Raw genomic sequence first — 27,190 nt, 5'->3', positions numbered from 1 at the left:
TTGTGTAAACAATATTAACGATATCTTCCGGAGGAATAGGGATGTATATACCCTTGCTTTACCGGCTTAACCATCTAGGCAGAGGGAATGTTCAGACATCGTTCATTAAACTATTTAGTAAATGCAAAATGTTATTTCTATCGTTCGTGCGGTTTTGAAGCTATTTGATGAATCAAAACCCTCTGATAATTTGATGAATTCCACAATCGGATTATTTGATGGATATTATATTCGGATAACTTTGCACATCGCATGAGAACATTTTTAGCGAACAATGTGTGAAGCTTTCAAGGAATGCAAATAAAGGGATGAGGAATGTTTGTAAATACTGTGGAAAGAACGTTTTGAGAATGTACAAATATACAGGCATAAGAGCTCCACAAATATGTTGTTATAGAAACGTTCGTGTGTGTGTGTGTGTGTGTGTGTGTGTGTGTGTGTGTGTGTGTGTGTAATGTTGTTGCACTTATCGGAGGATAACAACCAGCTAATTGATCACAACCACTGCTGCAAGGTTGTCCCCTTTGTGTTGTGAGTCAATAGTGGTAATCACAAGGCCAAGATTATGGGCCGATAGGCACACACAAAGAATACATTATTGTTATTGTTGGTTGACATCGTCGTAAATACCAAACAATCCAATTATAAACCAGTGAACATATGTCACTCAAAACTGTTCTCAACCTCCTTGGTTAAATCTGAACTGTTCACAATATAGAGTACTCTATAGCATAGACTCTAGAAGCAGCTATAGAGTACACCTCTCTAGCTGCTACAGAAATCACGACATCAGCGTCGCCGGCTGTGTTGAAACTATCCGGCGGTGAGACCCGACTACGGATGGTAACTGACTGAGGGGCGTGGCCACCACCACCTGGGTAGTTCCACTATCGCGTCATCGTCCTCCTTTACACACACACACAAACAAACAAAATGTGAAATTACACAAAAACAAAAAGCATTTTAGTACTCACCACTTCATCTCTCGGTGATAGCTAAGGAACACTTTCAGAATTAACACACACGCGAGGAACGCGGCGAGGAACGGGGCGAGGAACGCGGCGAGGGAACGCGGTGAGAAGCGCGAGATAGCCACAAATTGGGTCGAAGTTCAGGAGTAGGAGTAGGAGGAGGGGGCAGGCGTAGCGCTCGATCAAGGTTGCAGAGTGCCCAAGGCCGCCACCGCCACTGTCCGCCAGGGCGGGTATATAGGGCGGGTCAGGCGCCTCACCCACCACAGTACGGTCCCCGTCGACGCATACACACACACGCACCATGTGGACTCTGGTAACTATCTGACGCGCTAACTGCTCGTTTCATACAAGAAATATAATAATATTATATATATATATATATATATATATATATATATATATATATATATATATATATATATATACATGCAGAATAACCACATGTGAAAAATAGAAAATGCTAACGCGTTTTCGGCTAATTCGCCTTCATCAGAGCAAAGTAGAATCAAGTAGATTCTACTTTGAATCTGCAAAGTAGATTCTACTAGAATCAAGTAGATTCTACTTTGAATCTACAAAGTAGATTCTACTTTGCTCTGATGAAGGCGAATTAGCCGAAAACGCGTTAAGCATTTTCTATTTTTCACATGTGGTTATTCTGCATACTTGGATCAGTGTTTTTGTGATCATTGTTGCATATATATATACATATATATATAGCACTGAGATTTTACTTTATGTTCAGGACTAAAGTATAGTTACTGGTTTACAGAGTAAAGCAATTATAGTGGTCTTAACAACCCCCTCCAGAGGTGGGCTAGTGGACCAGCACCATGCCAGTCGTATCACACTTAGGTCCCTCACTGTTTACACTCCAGAATAAGTGTAACAGTCGTGATATTACTGGAGTGTAGACGATATTCTTGAGGAGATTGTTGGGGTGTGCCAGGATGCTCGATTGACTTTTATGATCCCTCAGATTGTTGGGTATGTGTCAAGGAAACTCATTTTATTGATTGGCATGGAATCTATACTTGTCTTCGGGTGCTAATTAGGGTACCTATAAGAGGAATTCATTTCTCAAATTTTCTTTTTATAATCTCCATCTAATAGTCACTGACAATAATCAAATCTATCATTACGTCAATTCTCTTTTCTTTCTTGCAACTGACATTTTTCTGATAAGGAACTAGACGACATTTCAGGTTTATGAAGTTAATTTATGTTTACTTGAACCAGGTGAGATTTATTAAGCATAGTTTTCGTCTTTTAGCGTGACGAAGTTGAGCCCAGGTGTCATTGTTCTCCAGTTGTTTTTCATGGTGTGGTTGTTAGTACTGCAGCTGTATGAAACTGTGGTAACACTGCTGCTGTGTGACCTCTTGGTAACACTGCAGCTGTGTGACCTCTTGGTAACACTGCAGCTGTGTGACCTCTTGGTAACACTGCAGCTGTGTGACCTCTTGGTAACACTTCAGCTGTGTGACCTCTTGGTAACACTGCAGCTGTGTGACCTCTTGGTAACACTGCAGCTGTGTGACCTCTTGGTAACACTGCAGCTGTGTGACCTCTTGGTAACACTGCAGCTGTGTGACCTCTTGGTAACACTGCAGCTGTGTGACCTCTTGGTAACACTGCAGCTGTGTGACCTCTTGGTAACACTGCAGCTGTGTGACCTCTTGGTAACACTGCAGCTGTGTGACCTCTTGGTAACACTGCAGCTGTGTGATCTATTGGTAACACTGCAGCTGTAGTTAAAGCACAATAGGTTTAAAGGTGAATTAAATGTTTTACTTATAATCATGACAGTATTTTGATGTCAGCTAAGTGTCATTGACCGAAGCAATCGTCAAAAATTGCTTCTTTTAGGAGCAATTTTGATGACTGTGTAGAAATTATCTTACGTATTTCAAAGAATATGAGCCCTCGATGTCTGAAGAGCTGCGAGAGACTGTTGTTCCAGCACCGAGATAGAAATCTAATTGTCACTGGTTTTTATTCATCACATTTAATCTTCCACAGGTTGTTTTGGCAGTGTTGGGCGTGGCCTCGGCTGTCCCTAGCGTAAGGGACACACCAGAGGTGGCGGCAGAGAAAGCTCGCTTCTTTGCTTCTTACCGAGCTGCTCAGGCCGCCGCCAAGCCACAGTACAATGCCATCCCCCAACAGGCCTACAACACCGGTCACTACAACCACGGGCAATACAACCAAGGACAATACCACCACGGCTCCTACCAACCCAAGTGGACCGGTCCCGTGGCTGCCACCGTCCCTGCCGGCGTCGATGGCAGAATTACCCCCGTGTCTGACACCCAGGAAGTAGCTGCTGCCCGCAACGCTTTCTTCAACACCTACCAGGCTCAGGTTGCTGCTACTCTTGGTGCTGGCACCAGCCCTCACTTTCATGCTTCTCCCTCACACACTCCCTCCTACACCCCATCCTACACCCACCAGCCCAAGTGGACTGGCCCCTTGGCTGCCACCGTCCCAGCTGGGCTCCCAGGCTCCACCAACCAGGTTGCTGACACCCCCGAGGTGGCCGCCGCCAAGCAAGCGTTCTTCAACACCTACCAGAGGCAGGCAGCAGCAGCGGCTCCCCCGACACGCTACTACTGAACCCTACTGTCATAATTAGCTTAATTACCACAAAATTGATGTAGAGATATTAATCGAAATTAAAAAGATATTTTAAAAGCTTATATAAACTTTTTTCTTTACTCTTATTCGACCTACTTATAAACACGTACTTCATAAATGCATCAGACTGACCTTCCAAAATTTAATGTGAAAGGCTTCCATCTACCGTTTTAGTTGGGGCTTCTAATACAAATTCTAATCATGTGACCTGAAATAAGCTTGATAAATTCTCAAAAGCTAGAATAATAATGGTGTCTTTTCATAGTCTGGGCTTAAGTGGTACTCAAGATGAATAATAAACATATTTTGTATTAAATTTTATTAAATTTGGTCCAATTTGCCACTGGTCCAAACACCTCACACTTTAAGACAAGAAAATGTAATTATCAAATGAAGGTTGCAAGTCTGGAAATCTATTTAGCCTGTGTTACAAAATCTTGAAAACAACAGATCCTAGATTAGGAGACGGAACGGCACGAATACCTCTCCTGAAGTGGAGTCTGTAAGGTTACTGAGACATCACCAATATGGCTGAGAACCCTGCAAAATTTTGATTGCCTTATATCTGCTAAAGATGAAGAAGAGTTAGTCTTGGATCTCGAGTGTCACAGTACGATGCGAAGGACTAGTGGGGTGAGGAGAGTACCGCAAGAGTCAACCACAATATGAAGCATATGTAAAAGCGTGGAAAGAAATTGTTTTAGATCGTATGAACTAAAATCAAAGTTCTGTCGATAAAATATTTGGCTGTGTGGAGGGAGGCGGCACACACAGGAAAAACTAGATGGGGTGCCTGGGTGTTTCTAAGTCTTTCTCATTCCCTCCTTCATTCTTTCTTCCTCTTTCCTCTTTCCACCTCTTCCCCTCTCCATCTTTCTCTCCCTCATTCTTTCAACATCCCTATCCTTTCCTTCTTTCTCTCTCTCTCTATATGCCTTTGTCTCTGCCTCTGTCAAATAATAATGAAATATTATGATACTTTTTTATTAACATATATAGGTAAATCTACATTTGTGCAGCTACCCTAGACTATATGAAGGGGAGTACAGTGTGTGTCAAAAAGCTAGCTTCGTGATGCTAAAATCCCCATCACACAGGATGGTTAGTTATACAAAGGCATGTGAACAGTAGTCTGCACTGGCAAAATCTGGGTGAGAATATCATGAACACAAGAGTGAATAACGTAGCAGTGGAACTAAAAGTTTCCATCTCGCAGGATAGTTAGTCATTCAGGGCCATATGTTTAGTAGCCTGCACTGGCAAATTTTGGGTGCAATATGAGGATATCCTCAAGAACACAGGACACTAATCCCCAATTTCAGGTTTCATCAAAATGGCAGGGGAAAAGATCGATATTTCTCAAGGGCTGACCCCGAACCAACCTATGGCAGTCACATACCAACAATGTGTCTTCCTGACAAGTTGGCTGAATCTACCCCCAGGCGTCTGACCTCCAACATTGGACAGACAAACATTTCCTTACATATAATACGTGTCGAGCACTCCAGATTTATCTGTGTTTTCCTGTCTATCTGCTTCTCTCTGCATCTCTGTCTGTCTTTCCCTTTCACTCTTTATACTTATTCTCCCGCTCTCATTTCGCCTCTATCTCTTAATCTCTACCTCATTCCTCTCATTCCCTTTCCTCTGTCTCCCATTTCCCCCTCCCACAGTTGAATATTTAGATTAAACAAAGTGGGCGTGCAAGGGTCGACCCATCCTCTTGAAATAATAGTACTTATATTAACTATTTGGTCGAAAGTACCAATATGTTGTGTAGGACCACAAACACAAAAATTAACTTTTTGTATTTTTAAGTTTGCAGTTCTGAAACAAAAAGCTAATAACCAAACTTAAACATGCTGAGGAACACATATTTGTGTTGTATTAGGCCTAAGGTAGTGTGTATTCGACTTAGGATTGCTAGGACAGGTTAGGTTAGGGTCTATATTTATGTTATGGTTAAAAAAAAGTTTCCCCTTTAATCCAAATTCAAAGGTAGAAAAGTTCGACTTTCCGGTGGTCCTTCATGTAGGTCAGATATTGGTACTTTCCACCAAATAGTTACTGCAAGTACTATCATTTTAGGAGGATGGGTTGAAAGGATATATATATATATATATATATATATATATATATATATATATATATATATATATATATATATATATATATATATATATATATATATATATTAGTATATTTTGGTAGCAGTCTTTCCTGTAGACATATATTATTAAATATGACCGAAAAAGTAAGATTAATAATTCTAACACGAATTTTCTCAATCTTTCGTACATTTCGCTTCACTGTTGGAGGTAAATCAAAAATCAATTCTCCAAAATTCATTTTTATTTTTAGTTAGAAATAGAAATAAAAAAACTAGAAATAAAAATGAATTTTGGAGAATTGATTTTTGATTTACCTCCAACAGTGAAGCGAAATGTACGAAAGATTGAGAAAATTCGTGTTAGAATTATTAATCTTACTTTTTCGGTCATATTTAATAATATATATATATATATATATATATATATATATATATATATATATATATATATATATATATATATATATATATATATATATATATATATATATATATATATATATATATATATATATATATATGCACATATATGTACACCTCTCTCTCATTTAACATACAAAGAAAATGGGAAACAATACCCAAAGAAAATAGGTTGAGGGTACTAAAGGAAATAGTAGATATACTTTTTATTAGAGGAAAAGTGGAGAAAAAATATAAAACAACCATTACGTAGCAATTACACATACAACACCCCCATTCTCTTCTATTTATTCTCTACCCCCCCCCCCCTCCCTCTTCCTTCCCTCCCTTATTCTCACCCTTCCCCGTTTCAGGAACTTCACTACAACCATTCACTCTTCCTTCCCTCCCCCCCCCCCTTCCCCTATCTTCTTTCCGTCCAGTCATGTACCTACGAATAAAACTCCCCCCATCCCCCCTCTCCCCCATCTCCCCCACGTCCCCCCCCCCCTCTCCCCAGAAAAAAGACAGCTCTCAATTTTTTTTACCCCCAAGACGACTTTGAGGAGCTCGGGGATGATGGTGGAAAGCAGGTCCTGTGTCTCTCAATAGGTCAACAGGTGTATAGATGAACGTTTCTTCAACACGCTGACATTCCTTATGGGGCACTTGTCATGTAGGTCAGATGTTCCATGTGAGCTCTCTCTCTCTCTCTCTCTCTCTCTCTCTCTCTCTCTCTCTCTCTCTCTCTCTCTCTCTCTCACACACACTCACAGTACACAGCGCTCGGGAGTCGTAGCCCAAAGAACCCGGGTTCCATTCCTGGCCGAGGCAGAAACAAATTTGGCTGCGTTTCTTTCACTTGACGCCACTGTTCACCTAGCAGTTAATTAGTACTAGGGTGTTAGAAAGCTTCTACGGGCTGAATCCTGAGATTTGCGCGTGCGAATACACACACACACGTGTGAGTGGTGTGTGTGTGTGTGTGTGTGTGTGTGTGTGTGTGTGTGTGTGTGTGTGTGTGTGTGTGTGTGTGTGTGTAGGTGAGGGAGAGAAATATATGTAGTCGATATGCCAGAGGAAAAATAGGTAGGTAGTCACTACATTAAACAACTGGTGGTTCGAATGGCTGGGTTCCAAGAGCTAACAACTCGATCATATAGGCAGAAATAGTAAATATTACACACACACACACACATACACGCGCGCGCGCGGTACACATTCACACGGGTGGAACACGAACAAGGGGACACAGGTGGAGAACTGAGTACCCAGATGAGCCACAGTGACGTTAGAAAGAACTTTTTCAGTGTCAGAGTAGTTAACAAATGGAATGCACTAGGCAGTGATGTGGTGGAAGCTGACTTCATACACAGTTTCAAATGAAGATATGATAGAGCTCAGTAGGCTCAGGAATCTGTACACAGGTTGATTGTCAGTTGAGAGGCGGGACCAAAGAGCCAGAGCTCAACCCCCGCAAGCACAGGTCGGTGAGTACACACATTAACATTACCACAATTACCGTTATCTTGAGAATAACATCGTCAGAGTGCGGCGTCTCTCCCACTAAACACAATTAAGACATTTAACCTAACCTTCAAGAAAATTAAACATCACCGTCATGGAAGATGAAGAGTAAGACGCTATAAAGTTTTGTTTAATAATTGATAATCAAGAGCAACACACAACGCTGTAAATTTCTATACAATACTCTGAACTAAAACCATTTACCTTAATTTGAGTTGTAAATAGTTGGAAAAAAACACTAGCTAAATGGAGTAATTGTGAGTGGTGCCGGATTTTGTAATTTAGAGCTGATGTCAGGTATTGTAACAGTTTTCCCGGGTATTGTAATTAAGCGTGATACTCCGGGTATCGTAATTGAGAGTGATAACGTACATTGTCCATAACAAGAAAGGACAAATGCTTCTCTGCAAACCTTCTCGTGTCTATGTTTATTCTGCTTTTATGATTTAATGCGATAATTTTGAAAATTTGTAGAAACAAAATATTTCATAACTTGTGGTGTCTAAGGAAAAGAACGATCACCAAAGATATTATCAAAACACTTATTTCCTGTTCTGATGAAGAGCGCCATACTGAAATGTTATTTATCAGCTAAATTTACCTAGATGTTCCTTTTCAGCTAACTTTACCTAAATGTTAATTTTCAGCTAACTTTACCTAAATGTTAATTTTCAGCTAACTTTACCTAAATGTTAATTTTCAGCTAACTTTACCTAAATGTTAATTTTCAGCTAACTTTACCTAAATGTTAATTTTCAGCTAACTTTACCTAAATGTTAATTTTCAGCTAACTTTACCTAAATGTTAATTTTCAGCTAACTTTACGTAAATGTTAATTTTCAGCTAACTTTACCTAAATGTTAATTTTCAGCTAAGTCTTCCCAGATGTTATTTGTCAGCTAACTTTACTTAGACGTCACTTGTCAACAAAGTGAGTGCGTAATGTTAAAATCACATCAGTTTGTCAATCAACGTTTACAATGCAGAGGCAGACGACAACCGCAATGTTAGTCAACTTGTGCAATGAACAATTGGACTTCAGCTATTAGCAAGGTTAGCAAATAGGGAAATACGAGTTTATATGAAACTTAACACATTAAGTTATTATGACACTACATGGATTATTTGTCATTTATGAAAAAAACATGAGAATAAATGAAACTGGAGAAGGCCTACTGGTCCACACTAAGCAACTCCTGTTAATATCTACCCAAACTTCTTCATATATGTCTAACCCTTGAAACAATGAAATGATCCCACATCTATTATGTCACTATAATTGGTTCCTTAAATCAATAACCGTATTTATCAAGTCACATTTATCCGGGTGTTGCCTGAATCTAAAATGTAGGGTTTGCTGCATTGTTTTGCAAGCTTAGGCGAATCAGCTTCACCACATTCAATGGACAATGGATTAAGGTTAACAGTAGCCGGTTGGTTAAACAAAAAATTAATGATGATGTCACTAGAGACATCATCATTGTGGAACAAATTACCGCGTAACGTGGTGGAGGTGAGGTCCCTTGATTGTTTCAAACGTGGGTTGGACATGTATATGAGTGGGATTGGGTGGTTGTAAATAGGAGCTGCCTCGTATGGGCCAATAGGCCCTCTGCAGTTACCTTTATTCTTATGTTCTTAGACGCCAGTATAGCGACCATAGCTAAAGAGGAGTAAACTGTATTCTGTAACCTCTTCAACTGTGCGCTCTGTAGGTCATGTCCACGTACACACACACACACACACACACACACACACACACACACACACACACACACACACACACACACACACACACACACACACTCGCAAGCATCGTTGACCTTGGTCTACACCATGGTATAAAAGGCGGGCAAATGCCGACAGAGAGCGCAGTACGGTTCCCTACTCTCACACACCAACATCATGATATCACTGGTAACTATCTCATCCTAATGTTGTCAACTGAACATCTTGTGACCACAATGAAACTTTCGAGAAGTTTACCCGTTTCTCAGTTTATATTCACTGAAATATTCCCTTTAAACCTGAACTGTGTACAGTACTACAATATACTTGCTGGTTGGTCAGTCAGCCATTGCGACAACTTTAATAACCCACCCTTGTTTGATAGGCCTAGGTAGGTAGCCCTGGAAACACAAACCGAAACTGTCTCTATTTTCCGCTTGTTACAACTTGTAATAAAGTTGTTACATCTTGGCTTAACGTGTTAATGACGTATTAGAACGTTGTTACAACTTGCTATATTGGTTGTCATAACTGGTTAGGAAGTGTTAAAACTTGTTCGAACGTTGTACCAACGTCGTAGTTTCGGTGTGTGTTTGGCGGGAGGTTTGAAAGGAAATCTTACACTCTAAAGATCATCTAAGATGAAAGAGTACCCATAGCAACTTCTCTCTCAGAGGCTGACTTATGAAGAATGAAGGTCAGACTTCGTCACAAACTCAAATTCACTTTATATCATTTTACATTGTTAACTCTCATTTCAAGTTAAAATGCTCTAAAAGAGGGTTGAGATACGCTATTAAATTCAATGTGAAAATGAAGAAACAAAATATTGATGTTGTTATTAGAATATATCAACAGTGTCAGCACAAAGCTGCACGAAACGCCATATCTGATAACAGGGAAGTACACTGGTCTGATGTAATGATCAGTCAGCAAACGCGACACTTTCCTTTCTCCTGACTAAAGTTAACCAAACCCATCGAGCTCAGCCCGTGAAGAGTTCCTCCAAGTGTACCACTGTTCTCTCGGGTCTGGAGTCACTGTACCACTGTTCTCTCGGATCTGGAGTCACTGTCCCTCTGTTCTCTCGGGTCTGGAGTCACTGTACCACTATTCTCTCGGGGTCTGGAGTCACTGTACCACTGTTCTCTCGGGTCTGGAGTCACTGTACTACTGTTCTCTCGGGTCTGGAGTCACTGTACTACTGTTCTCTCGGGTCTGGAGTCACTGTATCACTGTTCTCTCGGGTCTGGAGTCACTGTACCACTGTTCTCTCGGGTCTGGAGTCACTGTATCACTGTTCTCTCGGGTCTGGAGTCACTGTACCATTGTGACCGAGCTGGGCAGGAAGGGACATATTATATATTTTATTTAGTTGTCTGAATATTTGTCAACTACTTGAGATTTCTCGATGTAGATCTCAAGTCAACCACTTGAGATTTCTCAAGTGTTCGTAATCATGTTGGAGTGGATTTGGAGCGCATTACTCCAGGAACCAGCTGGTGTGAATTTAGTTATACTCTCATGGACCAAGTTCGTGTGTATTCGGATATACAACATGTACAAACTGACGTAATTATACTCCAGGAATATGCTGGTATGGATTCCATTTTACAACAGGTAAATACTGGGAGTATATGCGGTTATATTTCCGAAAAAAAGCTAGAATGAATATAGTTGTACGCCGAATTATAATGATTTCGTAATACCTTTCGAATATCATATATTATTCTGCAATATCCGAAAGACATGTGAAGCACCGTTCAGATAAATTTGAAATAAACATCTTGGAGAAATGTCTGAGAAATTGCGTATGAATGTTTTTTATCATTTACATTCGTATTATCTTTATTCAAAATTCGTAATCAAAGTAAATTGAAATTGACCACTATCTTCCACAGGTTGTTTTGGCAGTGTTGGGCGTGGCCTCGGCTGTCCCCAGCATAGGAGACACACCAGAGGTGGCGGCAGAGAAAGCTCGCTTCTTTGCTTCTTACCGAGCTGCTCAGGCCGCCGCCAAGCCACAGTACAATACCATCCCCCAACAGGCCTACAACACCGGTCACTACAACCACGGGCAATACAACCAAGGACAATACCATCACGGCTCCTACCAACCCAAGTGGACCGGTCCCGTGGCTGCCACCGTCCCTGCCGGCGTCGATGGCAGAATTACCCCCGTGTCTGACACCCAGGAAGTAGCTGCTGCCCGCAACGCTTTCTTCAACACCTACCAGGCTCAGGTTGCTGCTACTCTTGGTGCTGGTATCAGCCCTCACCATCAGGCTTCTCCCTCACACACTCCCTCCTACACCCCCTCCTACACCCACCAGCCCAAGTGGACTGGCCCCTTGGCTGCCACCGTCCCAGCTGGGCTCCCAGGCTCCACCAACCAGGTTGCTGACACCCCCGAGGTGGCCGCCGCCAAGCAAGCGTTCTTCAACACCTACCAGAGGCAGGCAGCAGCAGCGGCTCCCCCGACACGCTACTACTGAACCCTACTGTCAAAATTAGCATAATTACCATCTAAATCATACAAAAAATTAACCATATGTACATTTATGTAAGAATAAATATGAACATATTAATATACATTACAATTTCAATTCCCCTTTACGGTATTTAAAAGGTAAACAAATATGCGAATGATAATTACTTGTTAATGAGCGTTCTCCACCTGTATGTTAAAGCGTGACATACTCACCTCCGCGGACCCTCCCTGTTGTTAGTTATGGCAACAGTAGGTGAAACTCAGACACAGAGAGCAAGTACTCTTAGACCATTAACATTACCTCTTGCGTCTTTAATCTCCCACTCATCAGTTCTTCTCTCCTCTAAGATTAAACGCGTTTTTTTTTTTTTTAGAAATTTTGTGTTTTTTGGGGGGGATTTTAAAGTTCAAAAAACGTAGTTATAACAGCATATTATGCTATCAGTTTTTGTAATTCGGAACAGTTTTTAAAGGGAGGGATACGATTAAAAGGAGAGGTGGGGACATTCACATGATTTTCTTGCATCGTTGATCGGTAATGTGGCATTACTGACTTATACATGTGGTTGAGATCATGCATATAGTCTCCGATCCCCTTTACAACCAAAACCGTTTTATATCCCCTCTTCTTACAGGTCAACCATCCATCTAACGTCCTTCCACTTGTGTACCCACATTTTCTAGCTTACCGGCTGGATGCGTATAAACATTTTGTCCTAACACCCCCTTCATTTGCTCTCACGCCCTTCTACAATAATATTTCTACTAGTCACCCGAAGATCTTCAGTTCTCTCTCACCCCTAACCTTTTACCCCTCACCTTCCTAGACGCCCACCTATCCGCTTACTGTCCCAACCCCTCACTGTTCTCTCTGGTCGAAGCGACGCAACGGTCTCGCTTTTTGCCGGTTGACATTCAATCTTCGACCGTCAAAGTGGTTGGGCACCATTCCTTTCCTTCGTTCTATCCTAAATCCTCATTCTCATATGCTTTCCAAGTGCTATATAGCCGTAATTGCTTAGTATTTACATCACCTAACAACCCTCCCCCCCCCCTCACACAAAGGGTCGAAGATGCACCGCAATATCACTTTCATACGCAGGCGATGAGTCACAATAACGTGGCTAAAGTATGTTGACCAGACCACACACTAGAAAGTGAAGGGCCGACGACGACGTTTCGGTCCGATGAGGCACAATCGACTTGAGAATGGTCCAGGACGGGCCGAAACGTCGTCGTCGTCGTCGTCCCTTCACCTTCTAGTGTGTGGTCTGATCAACAAATCACTTTCATATGTCATATGTGTGCATTGGGTTGTTGAACTATATATATATATAATTTAAACACGTATGGCACTTGGAGATATTAAAAGGAGCTGCCTTGTATGGGCCAATAGGCCTTCTGCAGTTACCGTCTTTCTTATAATTCCTTTCCTCCACTTATTTTTGGTGGTCAGGTGATCTGCCCAGGCGGATATAAAGGTTTGATCAGCAAACTTATCTTCATTCTACTTTGCTCTGATGAAGGCGAATTAGCCGAAAACGCGTTAAGCATTTTCTATTTTTCATATGTGGTTATTCTGCATACTTGGATCAGTGTTTTTGTGATCATTGTTGCATATATATATATATATATATGAGTATATCTGTCTGTCTCTTTGTTCGAGATTGGAGGTCAGACAGTTGCGGTAAGCCCCACGCCACTTTCCATGTTGAATTACGATAATATAACTAGTGGACCGCATGTCCCCTTTAAGTAGGAGTGACTCCAATTGCGACAACCAAAGATTCCTATGAAGTCTGAGTTATTGGTTTGATTATCCGCCGAGTGTATAACCATATTATACTGCTGATATCGTCGTTGATTCAACATTACTCGAACGTGCTTAGCACACTGGGATAGAACGGAAACGATAAAGGGAGAGAAAGAATTGGAGGCAGGGTGGAAGGGAGGGAGAGAGAGAAACATGAGAAGGAATGAAGGAGAGAGCGAAACAGAGAGAGGCAGAGACCCCGGGCACCACTGGGTACCCCATCTATCTATAAAGAGAATATCAGCTTATCTACTCTCAATCGACTTGAGAATGGTCCAGGACGGACCGAAACGTCGTCGTCCCTTCAATTTCTAGTGTGTGGTCTGGTCAACATATCTACTCTAGGTAGCAAGAAAGATGCTTGAGGCTACCTCGCACAACTTTCAATCGTGATTGTTGATTTGATGGAGAGTCTCATAGGGTGGTTTGGGGTCTGTCCCTATGCCACCACTGAAGATGACTCGGCCTCTATAACCCCCTTCACGAAGTCGCTGGAAATGAAATGCGCATCCAAATATCCGTAGAGTTTAGCAATAGTTTAAATATTAGTGTATTCAAATATTGACAAGCAAAACGAATGTTTCGATGACAATTTGGAGTTTTGGGCACAATCTTTTGATTACAGTGGTGTTGGCAGTGAGTAGTGAAAATGGTTACAGTGATAGAGGGACTTGGGATGACTTTGTGTGGGCGAAAATGGAGATGTTATGTGTGGGGGAGATATGGAGTGTGTGTGTTTGGGGGAGGAAGGGGACTTGTAAGGGTCTGTGGGTCCCTTTTTCTAGGAAATAAGAAAATAATAGTCGTACAGCCTGTATGACTACTATTTTACTACTATAAACAATACCCACCAAGTGACTGACCACAGAGGACCGTTCAACAGAGTATTTCATTGAATATATATCAGCTGGGTGCCAAGTCATGTAGGAATACTAGGGAATGACATTGCAGATTAAGCTGCAAAACTTGAACTAAGACGAGAAATGTAGATATGTACATACTACACAGTCAAGGACACCTTTCAAGCGTTTTGCTCGAGGTTCGACTCCTGGCCAGGGAAGATTGACTGGGCGCCAATCCTTAATTGTTCTACTTTTTTCCACCCAGCCGTTATTGGGCCCCTGGTTGTAAAGTGATTGGCGGGACGTGTTTTAGATAAAGTGGGTAAGGCCTTTCATGAGCTATGGGAGGGAAACCTAGCCACACTGCTGTGAGGAATCCCTGATGCACACAGAGAATCCTTTACATATGAAATCACCAGATATATCACATAATGTGGAAAAGTAATGTTGGACAGAAAACGAGCTGTAGGAACTGATACCTTCAGAGACCAACAACAATAGCGTGAAAGACCAGTGTTGAAATACACAATAATAATCACAATACGGAGGGCCAAACGATACTATTAATAATGTCTATTAATTAATAATTAATTTTTATTAAAAATTAATTGATTATTCTTACCTGTTTTAGAAAATGGTTTGGGAATACGGGGAATATTATGAAAATATTGTATAGATATTATTAATAATTAATAACTATTAATTTGTCCTCAGTGGCAACAGAGGTAGTGGAGATAAACCGAAATCATGCCAGAAAACATAGATGGCTAGAAAGGAAGAGATTGCAAATGCACGAACGGAATACACACCAGCAAAAAAACAAAGAAAAAAACAAATGAAACGAAGTGCAGATATTATGCCAACCCGTTCTCGCAAATTTAATAAGTCAATATTGACTTATTAAATATGTGCATAGGTGACATACTTAACATAATAGATACCCTTAAAAAGATTCATAGAAAACACCGACCTTACCTAATCTACTTAGTATGTTAAGATAAGCATCTTATTGCTTCGTAATTACAATTATTACCTAACCTATAATAGGTATAGGTTAAGTAATAATTGTAATTACGAAGCAATAAGATGCTTATCTTAAGATACTAACAAGGTTAGGTAAGGTCGGTGTTTTCTATGAATCTTTTTAAGGGTATCTATTATGTTTAGTATATCACCTATGCACGTAGTTAATAAGTCAATATTGACTTTACGAATTTGCGAGAACAGGTTGATTATGCGTATGCCTAAGGAAATACGCATGTATTGAACCAAAGACAGAACCAATTTGGCACATTCCAGACAATGCCGCAATATGCCAATATGGTTACGCATAAACATTTTGTCCTAACACCCCTTCCATTTGTACTCACGCCCTTTTACAAAAATGTTTCTACTAGTCATCCGAAGATCTTCAGTTCTCTCTCACCCCTACCTGACCCCTGTGCTCCCTTCTACTTTCATTGATATAACTGTGATATACTTTTTTAAAGAGTGTTTTTAAATAATTGTATTTGTTTTTACATTGTAATTGTAAATAGTTTTTAAAGAGACCTGAACAGCGCAGAACGAACATATAGGACTGAACAACGCAGATGAGAACTGGCGGACAGAAACAGTGCAAGAGTGCAGTTCAGGGAGAAATGTATTTGACAGGACTCCATATTGTCATCAAACACACGTGTACAACACTTCCTAATATGTCACAAACGTTCACTCTCCCAGCACCATTCCTAACCAGGGCATTCTGCGTACATAATCCCAAAACGGGGAATCCCAACATCATATCCCGGTCAGATCACCCAAGCATTATCCCGGCTATGACAGCATCCCAATCTTCATGCCGGCCAAGGCGTCCCAATATCATCCTGGTCAGGGATTACCCCAAATCATCCCATTCGGGGCATTCTGATATCATGTTGACCGAGGTATCCCACACCATCCCAGCATTATCCCGGCCAGGATATTACCACAACAAGAATATTATTAACATATAAATAAATAAAATATATTAATGGATAAACTTAAAAAAAATATTTGTAAAATTCTCAGTACAAAAATGAACCAAAATAACAATTTCCACTTCGATGCATATATTTACAAAATGATCTGAAAGATGTGTAAATAATATTACCGTATAAGATTATAACGAATGTCTAAACTCGGTCCCCTATTAGCATATTGCCAATTATTGCTTGGATAATTTCCAGTTTTTGTTTACACCAAGTTCATTACCGAGCGATTTTATGCAATGAATAAAATAATAATTGAATAAATAATTATCGTTAATCTAAGTCTGCTTCCCGGAGCAGGTGAGATGCAGCATCCTGTAGAGGCATTACTTAGTGACCTTTCAGGCTCCACTTAAGAGGCTCCATTCACCTCTTGGAGAAGTTCCATGCATCTCTTAGAAAGACTCCATGCACCTCTTGAAGAGGCTCCATGCACCTCTTGGAGAGACTCCATGTACCCCCGGAGAAGCTCCATACACTCCCTAGTGAGCAAATGAACAAATCCACAAGGGCCGTGATGAGGATTCGAACCTGCGTCCGGGAGCATCCCAGACACTGCCTTAATCGACTGAGTTCATTTGATGCATCACGTTAGTGTGATCCCTAGTGAGGCTCCATACACTCTCTAGTGAGGCTCCATGCACTCCCTACTGAGGCTCCATGCACTCCCTACTGAGGCTCCATGCACTCCCTACTGAGGCTCCATGCACTCCTGGATCAGAAACTCTGAACTGGATTACTGAACGGTACATTTGAGCTGGGTGTGTGTGTGTGCAGCCTGCAGCCGACAGCCAACATTTACAGGAGAATAAAAACGTGGGAGAAGATGTGAATCTGAAGCTTATTAAGCACCGTGGGAGCGGGTTGCCACTTTCCTGCTCTAAACTACCGAAGTTAAGCGAAGGTAATGGACACATCAGAGGAATCTACCTACCTCAAATCCCATGTTTGGTTGCCTGGAAGCAGAAATGTTGTCACTCAAAAAAGACGACGCTGGGAGCAGGTATGTCATGACAAAAACGTACTGCCCAAGCAAGCAGACACAAGGTAGCATGCAAGCAAACACACACACACACACACACACACACACACACACACACACACACACACACACACACACACACACACACACACAATTAAGGCTCCACGTGTTTGCCTTGATCGTGTGAGGGGTATATAAGAGGCCCAAGCATTCACAGGGAGCACAGTACGGTTCCCCCCTCTACTCACACGAGCAAACACCATGAGGACCCTGGTAAGTGTTTCTACCTCGTGCCTGGTTCTGAAGGAAATATAGATATACCTCCTACGATAAGACTGAAGTGACGCAGTAATCATATACATAGTGGCCACCAAAGTTTTATGTCATCGAGATCCACAATGTGCATAATCAGAAAACTTCAGAATACTTCTAAACCAAATTTTTCATATATATTTTTTTTAATCTGCTAAAAATCTTCTTTGAAAACTATTTCCTCAATTCAAATTTTGGAGTTTTAAGGACAATTTGATTTTGGATACAGCAAATATGTTGAAAATGGAGAAATATTTTATATACGCTGAGCACGTGTTGGTGAAAATGTTTAAACATATATATATATATATATATATTATATATATATATATATATATATATATATATATATATATATATATATATATTGAACTGAAACTTGAATTAATAAAAAGTGAAAAAATAAGTGTTAAAATATGAATCTATCATCGTACAGTTGCTTGTGTTGCTGTTCGGATTGTCCTTAATTTCCTGTTTTATGACCCCGAATATCCTCAAACATTTCATTTCATCTGATGAAAAGTGCATAACTCTCTCAATCATTTTTTTTTTAATTATGATATCTGTCGATAGCTTATATTTTTCTGTGTATCAGTTATCGCTTCCATCTAAATTGTCTATGGAAATGTTGCACATTGAATGACTAACCAGTATTTATTTATTTAATAAGCAATATATATGTTCCTCTTGGCCAGGTTGTTTTGGCAGTGTTGGGCGTGTCTTCGGTCTTCGCGCAAATAGGAGACGCGCCAGACGTGGCGGCAGAGAAAGCTCGTTTCTTCGCAACTTTCCGAGCTGTTGAGGCCGCCGCCAAGCCGAGGTACAATCCCATCCCCCAACAGTCCTATAACTCCGGTAAATACAATCATGGACAATACAACCAAGGACAATACCACCACGGCTCCTACCAACCCAAGTGGACCGGCCCAGTAGCTGCCACCGTTCCTGCCGGCGTCGATGGCAGACTTACTCCCGTGTCTGACACCAATGAAGTAGCTGCTGCCCGCAACGCTTTCTTCAACACCTACCAGGCTCAGGTTGCTGCTACTCTTGGTGCTGGCACCAGCCCTCACTATCGGGCTTCTCCCTCACACACTCCCTCCTACACCCCATCCTACACCCACCAGCCCAAGTGGACTGGCCCCTTGGCTGCCACCGTCCCAGCTGGGCTCCCAGGCTCCACCAACCAGGTTGCTGACACCCCCGAGGTGGCCGCCGCCAAGAATGCGTTCTTCAACACCTACCAGAGGCAGGCAGCAGCAGCGGCTCCCCCAACACGCTACTACTGAACCCTACTGTCAAACTTAGTTTAATTATCACCTTCGCCAGCAAAATTATGTACCGATTGTAAAGCAATGTAAAGAAATATGACGAAAATAAATATATAATTAAAAACTTCTCTTCATTGGAACATTTCATTGTCAGGATGTTCTCTCTTGATATAACTTATAATATTACACAATATTTCTCACAAACCAACAAAAGCATTAACATATTCACAGAATATCAACCATGAGGAACATTAATCCTTAGATATTTTTCTCTTGTAACTACACGTAGCTAAGAATACGTGTGCGTGTGAAAGAATATTTATTCATCTTTTTTAGGGAGATAAGACTCTCCAGTGTCTTAAGTCATACTTAATGTACTTAACGTAAAGGAATTTAGGCTATTCAAAAGCTTAATGCAAGATCATATAAACAATATTCTTCAAGAAAATACTCACTACTGATTCTTGTTTTGTAGAATACAGATTTCAAGTGTTTATGTTTATAGTCTTACGATACCACACTCATTATAACCCTTTGGTGACCTTACAAGAAAAACACACAGATACCAACATATCTGGCATCTGTGATAATTCATGTGGTTCGGTGTTATTAAATGGTTATTCTTGCAAGCCTGAAATGTTTAAGGAAAACATAAAACACACAGCAGCACCTTGACGTAGTTTCCGTCTTGTGAGCCACGTGACGGGATTTACCCAATCAGAGGAAGTAAATGAATGGCTCATTGCGAATCCGATAATTTCCCGAAGAACGTAAAAGCAATCAACCATGTTTTAAAGTAGACTTAAGATGAGTCAATGGAAACAGGGGTTCACTCACAAGAGTATTGTCAACAGTTAAGAGAGAAGCAGGTTGATAGACATGTTAGTATTGAGATTATTTTCGTGTAAGACAGACGTCATGGGGCATGCTGTCAACATCCTAGTGCCAGCCAGTCAGCATTGCTGGCACTGGCACATACCACTCTCATCCTCTCCATGTCTGCTGACCAGTGAAACTGTTGGTTCTATGAGACAAATCTTTGCGCTCTAATTGGCCTCATGTGGATCCAGACCGCTAAGTGGAAGGATACCTGTGTAGCGGTACATAGTCTGGACACAGAGCCAAGCAGAAAGGACTTGTGTTGCAAGACTGGGTTGAATTACTGTCAGTCAGAAGCCACCGCAATACCCAACGAACCACACAAGTACGTCTGTCATCACACCTAACGTCGCATTTTTAACGCAGTCGAGCAAAAACGTCAAAATTGCAAGATAATAGTATAAAAAATTAAAGCACCGTAATACTGATGTTTTCTGATCATCGGCGTCATTAAGTCAGCAGGATTGCTTGTGTTCGAACACTTCTGGTTACACAAAAACAAAACCTTTTTCATGGAGTGTCGAGTTATGAGGTGTGAGGACCGGCTGAGAGCTGTCGGTTGTGGTCAGGCAGAGAGAGAGAGAGTACACAGTAACGTACACAGTACCGTTCATCATCATGAGAGTAACGTACATAGTACCGTTTATCATTGATGCGGTGGTCACGATACTGTGAACGTTTAGGAATGATCCTGAAAGGCATGGGTTCGAATCCTGGCCGGGTCAATTACAGTTCTTAGTGATCTATTGCTTGCGTGTTCCTGCAGCTTTCTCACATTTAAAAAGCACAGCGCGGCCCGTGTATGTACCAGAATTTGATGAAAAAAATGTACCCGAATGAATCCATGAGTGTCGTCGGGGGTTCATCAGTCGTGGAGCTTAATTAATAAGCAACAGGACTGACCAATCCTTATAGACGATCATTGGTGCGGGGGTCACGGTAGTGTGTTGGTTTAGGGAGTGATCCTGGACGGCATGGGTTCGAATCCTGGCCTGGTCAATTAGAGTTCTTAATGATGTATAGCTTGTGAGTTCCTGCAGCTGCTTTCTCACGAGTGATATAATCACTTACAAAAAGTCGTTTAAGTACATATATTGTTGATCAAGTGGTGCATTTTCTTTGAGCAACGAGCAACATTGACTAATTCATGTGCTGAACTCCAGTAAATCCTGACTCATTACGGGGGTACAAGTTCACAGCAAAAAGTCTGTATGAAATTAAATCATTTTACGAAAATGCGCCCCAGTTAAGCCTTTTAGCAATGGCATGTTGAGTTTACTGCGCTAAATGACTAAAAATAAGGAAAGGTAAACTGCAAGCTAGAAAAGAGCTTAGTTCAACATCAATGTTTTTTGTCTGAAGACGAGTTTTGGACAAACGGTGTTGCCAAGCAAAACTAAACGACATTGCAAGCAGGTTTGTCATTATAGGAGGAAGAAACATGTGCATGCATACACACACACAAACACACACACACACACACACACACACACACACACACACACACACACACACACACACACACACACACACACACACAAGCTGCATAGTCAAGCACACCTGTTATCCTTGATCATCTCGCGGGTATATAAGCTGCCAACAGACTAAGAAAGAGCACAGTAAGGTTCGCCCCCTCATACACACACACTCAAGCATCATGAGGACTCTGGTAACTATCTCCTAGTGCCGCCTTGTTTACTAACACAAACCTCTCCGAGTGCCTTAGGACTGAAGGAGGTGCCAATAACTCTGTTGTGGTTCCCAACAAATAAGCCTCTCATCGAGCTCTTCAGTGATAGAACATATAAAGAACAATTTTAATCGTTTTTATCTATGTTATGCACGAATCAGTAATGAACTGTTTGTGGTGCTCTTGGGTACTTCAAGATCATATTAATCTGAATATGAACAAACGTTTTATAAAAGAAGTCAAAGTACGTGAAGATAAATTCTTAAAACATTTGTGAATAAACTTTTGTACGTTGTAATAATAACATTCTCTAGGAAAAACTGAATGAAAGGTTCAATTAAAAAGTGAATAGTGTAAATAGTGTAATCAAACATCGGAAAGATGGCAGTATCGCTACTCAGTTTCTCTTCCATTGTCTTACTTTTTCCCGAGACATGGACACAAATTTCTTGATTTTTTATTATAATATATTATAAAAGTTTACCATTCCAGCTAACAGTCATATCAGGATTCACTAGTGAAGGAATGACGGGGGAAAATATATTACGTGTTACTCAATGATTAACTAGTTTTTTGCAAATAATGTACATTATGTATATTTTCTCTTTACAGGTTGTTTTGGCAGTGTTGGGCGTGTCTTCGGTCTTCGCGCAAATAGGAGACGCGCCAGACGTGGCGGCAGAGAAAGCTCGCTTCTTCGCAACTTTCCGAGCTGTTGAGGCCGCCGCCAAGCCGAAGTACAATCCCATCCCCCAACAGTCCTATAACACCGGTAAATACAATCATGGGCAATACAACCAAGGACAATACCACCACGGCTCCTACCAACCCAAGTGGACCGGCCCAGTAGCTGCCACCGTTCCTGCCGGCGTCGATGGCAGACTTACTCCCGTGTCTGACACCAATGAAGTAGCTGCTGCCCGCAACGCTTTCTTCAACACCTACCAGGCTCAGGTTGCTGCTACTCTTGGTGCTGGCACCAGCCCTCACTATCGGGCTTCTCCCTCACACACTCCCTCCTACACCCCCTCCTACACCCACCAGCCCAAGTGGACTGGCCCCTTGGCTGCCACCGTCCCAGCTGGGCTCCCAGGCTCCACCAACCAGGTTGCTGACACCCCCGAGGTGGCCGCCGCCAAGAATGCGTTCTTCAACACCTACCAGAGGCAGGCAGCAGCAGCGGCTCCCCCGACACGTTACTACTGAACCTTACTGTCAAACTTAGTTTAATTATCACCTTCGTCAGCAAAAATTATGTACCGATTGTAAAGCAATGTAAATAAATATGACGGAAATAAATATATAATTAAAAACTTCTCTTCATTGAAACATTTCATTGTCAGAATGTTCTCTCTTGATACACCTTATAATATTACAGAATATTTCTCACAAACCAACAAAAGCACTAACATATTTACACAATATCAACCATCAGGAACATTCATCCTTAGATATTTCTCTCTTGTAACTACACGTAGCTAAGATTACGTGTGCGTGTGAAAGAATATTTATTCGTCTTTTCTAGGGAGATAAGACTTTCCAGTGTCCTAAGTCCTACTTAATGTACTTAACGTAAAGGAATTTGGGCTTTTCAAAAGCTTAATGCAAGACCAAATAAACAATATTCTTCAAGAAAATACTCACTACTGATTCTTATTTTCTAGAATACAGATTTCAACTGTTTATGTTTATAGTCTTACGATACCACACTCATTGTAACCCTTTGGTGACCTTACAAGAGAAAGACACAGATACCAACATATCTGGCAGCTGTGATAATTTATGTGGTTAGGTGTTATTAAATGGTTATTCTTGCAAGTCTGAAATGTTTAAGGAAAAAAAGAAAAGACATAATAGCGCCTAGACGTAGTTTGCGTCTTGTGAGCCACGTGACGTGATTTACCCAATCCCGAAGAACGAAAGCAATCGTTCCCGAAGAACGTAAAAGCAATGAACCCAGTTTTAAAGCAGACTTAAGATGAGTCAGTAGAAACAGGGGGTTCACTCACAGGAGTATTGTCAACAGTTAAGAGAGTTGCAGGTTGATGGACAAGTTAGTATTGAGATTATTTTCGTGTAAGACAACCGTCATGGGGCATGTTGTTAACATCCTAGTGCCAGCCAGTCAGCATTGCTGGCACTGGAACTTGCATACTAATACCAGTCTCATCTTCTCCATGTCTGCTGACCAGTGAAACTATCGGTTCTGTCTACGAGAAAAATCTTTGCGCCCTAATTGGCCTAATGTGGATCCAGACCGCTCCGTGGAAGGATACCTGTGTGGCGGTACATAGTCTGGACACAGAGCCAAGCAGGAAGGACTTGTGTTGATTCTCTGGGATGTCAGCCTACTTGAGCACATGGAAGCCGAATCTAAGGAATCAAGGCAACTGATACATCTAGTTTAAATCTCTTCAAGACGGCAAGACAGTTGAAAGACTGAGTTGAATTACTGTCAGTCAGAAGCCACAGCACTAGCGAACCACACAATTACGTCTGTCATCACACCTAACGTCGCATTTTTAACGCAGTCGACCAAAAACGTCAAAATTGCAAGATAATAGTATAAAAATTAAAGCACCGTAATACTGATGTTTTCTGATCATCGGCGTCATTAAGTCAGCTGGGTTGCTTGTGTTCGAACACTTCTTGTTACACAAAAACAAAACCTTTTTCATGGAGTCTCGAGTTATAAGGTGTGTGTGAGGACCGGCTGAGAGCTGTCGGTTGTGGTCAGGCAGAGAGAGAGTACACAGTACCGTTTATCATTGATGCGGTGGTCACGGTACTGTGTACATTTACGGGTGATTCTGGATGGCATGGGTTCGAATCCTGGCCGGGTCAATTACAGTTCTTAGTGATCTATTTCTTGCGTGTTCCTGCAGCTTTCTCACATTTAAAAAGCACAGCGCGGCCCGTGTATGTGCCAGAATTTGATGAAAAATTGTACCCAAATGAATCCATGAGTGTCGTCGGGGGTTGATCTGTCGTGGAACTTAGTTAATATATAACAGGACTGAGCAATCCTTATAGACGATCATTTGTGCGGTGGTCATGGTAGTGTGTTCGTTTAGGGGAGATCCGGGACAGCATGGGTTCGAGTCCTGGCCTGGTCAATTAGAGTTCTTGGTGATGTATGGCTTGCGTCTTCCTGCAGCTCTCTCACATATACTAATATTATATATATAAATGTGTATATATATATATATATATATATATATATATATATATATATATATATATATATATATATATATATATATATCACTCACGAGAAGTCGTTTAAGTATATATATTGTTGATTAAGTGGTATATTTTCGTAAAGCCACGAGCAACATTAACTGATTCATGTGCAGAACTCCAATAAATCTTGACTCATTAGGGGTAAAAGTTCCCAGCAACTAGGCTGTATGAAATTAAAACATTTTACGAAAATGCGCCCCAGTTAAGCCTAGTAGCAATGGCATGTTGAGTTTACTGCGTTAAATGACTAAAAATAAGGGAAGGTAAACTGCAAGCTAGAAAAGAGCTTAGTTCAACATCAATGTTTTTTTGTCTGGAGACGAGTTTTGGACAAACGGTGTTGCCAAGCAAAACTAGACGACATTGCAAGCAGGTTTGTCGTTATAGGAGGAAGAAACATGTGCATGCATACACACACACAAGCTGCATATTCAAGCACACCTGTTATCCTTGATCATCTCGCGGGTATATAAGCTGTCAAAAGACTTAGAAAGAGCACAGTAAGGTTCGCCCCCTCACACACACACACTCAAGCATCATGAGGACCCTGGTAACTATCTCCTAGTGCCGCCTTGTTTACAAACACAAACCTCTGCGAGTGCCTCAGGACTGAAGGAGGTGCCAATAACTCTGTTGTGGTTCCCACCAAATAAGCCTCTCATCGAGCTCTTCAGTGTTAGAACGTATTAAGAACAATTTTAATAGTTTTTATCCATGTTATGCATGAATCAGTAATGAGCAGTTTGTGGTGCTCTGGGGTGCTTCAAGATCATATTAATCTGAACATGAACAAACGTTTTATAAAGGAAATCAAAGTACGTGAAGATAAATTCAAAAAACATTTGTGAATAAACTTTTGTACGTTGTAATAATAGCATTCTCTAGGAAAAACTGAATGAAAGGTTCAATAAAAAAGTGAATAGTGTAAACAGTGTAATCAAACATCGGAAAGCTGCAAGTATCGTTACTCAGTTTCTCTTCCATTGTCTTACTTTTTCCCGAGACATGGACACAAATTTCTTGATTTTTTATTATAATATATTATAAAAGTTTACCATTCCAGCTAACAGTCATATCAGAATTCACTAGTGAAGGAATGAGGTAAAATATATCACGTGTTATTCAGTGAATAACTAGTTTTTATTTTGCAATTAATGTACATTATGTATATTTTCTCTTTACAGGTTGTTTTGGCAGTGTTGGGCGTGTCTTCGGTCTTCGCGCAAATAGGAGACGCGCCAGACGTGGCGGCAGAGAAAGCTCGTTTCTTCGCAACTTTCCGAGCTGTTGAGGCCGCCGCCAAGCCGAGGTACAATCCCATCCCCCAACAGTCCTATAACACCGGTCAATACAATCATGGACAATACAACAAAGGACAATACCACCACGGCTCCTACCAACCCAAGTGGACCGGCCCAGTAGCTGCCACCGTTCCTGCCGGCGTCGATGGCAGACTTACTCCCGTGTCTGACACCAATGAAGTAGCTGCTGCCCGCAACGCTTTCTTCAACACCTACCAGGCTCAGGTTGCTGCTACTCTTGGTGCTGGCACCAGCCCTCACTATCGGGCTTCTCCCTCACACACTCCCTCCTACACCCCCTCCTACACCCACCAGCCCAAGTGGACTGGCCCCTTGGCTGCCACCGTCCCAGCTGGGCTCCCAGGCTCCACCAACCAGGTTGCTGACACCCCCGAGGTGGCCGCCGCCAAGAATGCGTTCTTCAACACCTACCAGAGGCAGGCAGCAGCAGCGGCTCCCCCGACACGCTACTACTGAACCTTACTGTCAAACTTAGTTTAATTATCACCTTCGTCAGCAAAAATTATGTACCGATTGTAAAGCAATGTAAATAAATATGACGAAAATAAATATATAATTAAAAACTTCTCTTCATTGAAACATTTCATTGTCAGAATGTTCTCTCTTGATACACCTTATAATATTACAGAATATTTCTCACAAACCAACAAAAGCACTAACATATTTACACAATATCAACCATCAGGAACATTCATCCTTAGATATTTCTCTCTTGTAACTACACGTAGCTAAGAATACGTGTGCGTGTGAAAGAATATTTATTCGTCTTTTCTAGGGAGATAAGACTTTCCAGTGTCCTAAGTCCTACTTAATGTACTTAACGTAAAGGAATTTGGGCTTTTCAAAAGCTTAATGCAAGATCAAATAAACAATATTCTTCAAGAAAATACTCACTACTGATTCTTATTTTCTAGAACACAGATTTCAACTGTTTATGTTTATAGTCTTACGATACCACACT

The 27,190-nt window shown here is 41.3% G+C and overlaps 4 protein-coding genes across 6 annotated transcripts; all 4 read left to right on the top strand.

Annotated features, from left to right (window-relative positions):
• The first annotated feature begins 1,153 nt into the window (after window positions 1-1,153).
• LOC123770796 (cuticle protein CP1499-like) lies at window positions 1,154-3,679 on the top strand. The gene is made up of 2 exons (XM_045762952.2): window positions 1,154-1,287; window positions 2,997-3,679. The coding sequence occupies exons 1-2, from the start codon at window positions 1,276-1,278 to the stop codon at window positions 3,588-3,590; spliced, it is 606 nt and encodes a 201-aa protein (XP_045618908.1). The 5' UTR covers window positions 1,154-1,275; the 3' UTR covers window positions 3,591-3,679.
• Window positions 3,680-9,512: 5,833 nt separating this feature from the next.
• Window positions 9,513-11,967, top strand: LOC123770797 (cuticle protein CP1499-like). The gene is made up of 2 exons (XM_045762953.2): window positions 9,513-9,564; window positions 11,277-11,967. The coding sequence occupies exons 1-2, from the start codon at window positions 9,553-9,555 to the stop codon at window positions 11,868-11,870; spliced, it is 606 nt and encodes a 201-aa protein (XP_045618909.2). The 5' UTR covers window positions 9,513-9,552; the 3' UTR covers window positions 11,871-11,967.
• A 5,732-nt stretch (window positions 11,968-17,699) lies between these two features.
• On the top strand, window positions 17,700-22,987 carry LOC123770941 (cuticle protein CP1499). Of its 3 annotated transcripts, none has more exons than XM_045763117.2 (2): window positions 17,700-17,785; window positions 18,520-19,229. In XM_045763117.2, the coding sequence occupies exons 1-2, from the start codon at window positions 17,774-17,776 to the stop codon at window positions 19,111-19,113; spliced, it is 606 nt and encodes a 201-aa protein (XP_045619073.1). In that variant the 5' UTR covers window positions 17,700-17,773; the 3' UTR covers window positions 19,114-19,229. The 3 variants fall into 3 exon arrangements, with proteins under 3 accessions (XP_045619073.1, XP_069162043.1, XP_045618906.1); XM_069305942.1 differs by lacking the exon at window positions 18,520-19,229 and adding an exon at window positions 22,277-22,987 and having other exon boundaries at window positions 17,736-17,785; XM_045762950.2 differs by lacking the exons at window positions 17,700-17,785; window positions 18,520-19,229 and adding exons at window positions 21,575-21,643; window positions 22,277-22,987.
• A 2,399-nt stretch (window positions 22,988-25,386) lies between these two features.
• LOC138349775 (cuticle protein CP1876-like) lies at window positions 25,387-26,802 on the top strand. Its single transcript, XM_069305943.1, has 2 exons — window positions 25,387-25,457; window positions 26,092-26,802. Exons 1-2 carry the CDS (start codon window positions 25,446-25,448, stop codon window positions 26,683-26,685), a joined length of 606 nt encoding a protein of 201 aa, XP_069162044.1. The 5' UTR covers window positions 25,387-25,445; the 3' UTR covers window positions 26,686-26,802.
• Window positions 26,803-27,190: the final 388 nt, after the last annotated feature.

This window comes from Procambarus clarkii, chromosome 56 (genome assembly GCF_040958095.1).
Source record: "Procambarus clarkii isolate CNS0578487 chromosome 56, FALCON_Pclarkii_2.0, whole genome shotgun sequence".
NCBI lineage: Eukaryota > Metazoa > Arthropoda > Malacostraca > Decapoda > Cambaridae > Procambarus > Procambarus clarkii.
This window is presented reverse-complemented; position numbering and strand designations above follow the sequence as displayed.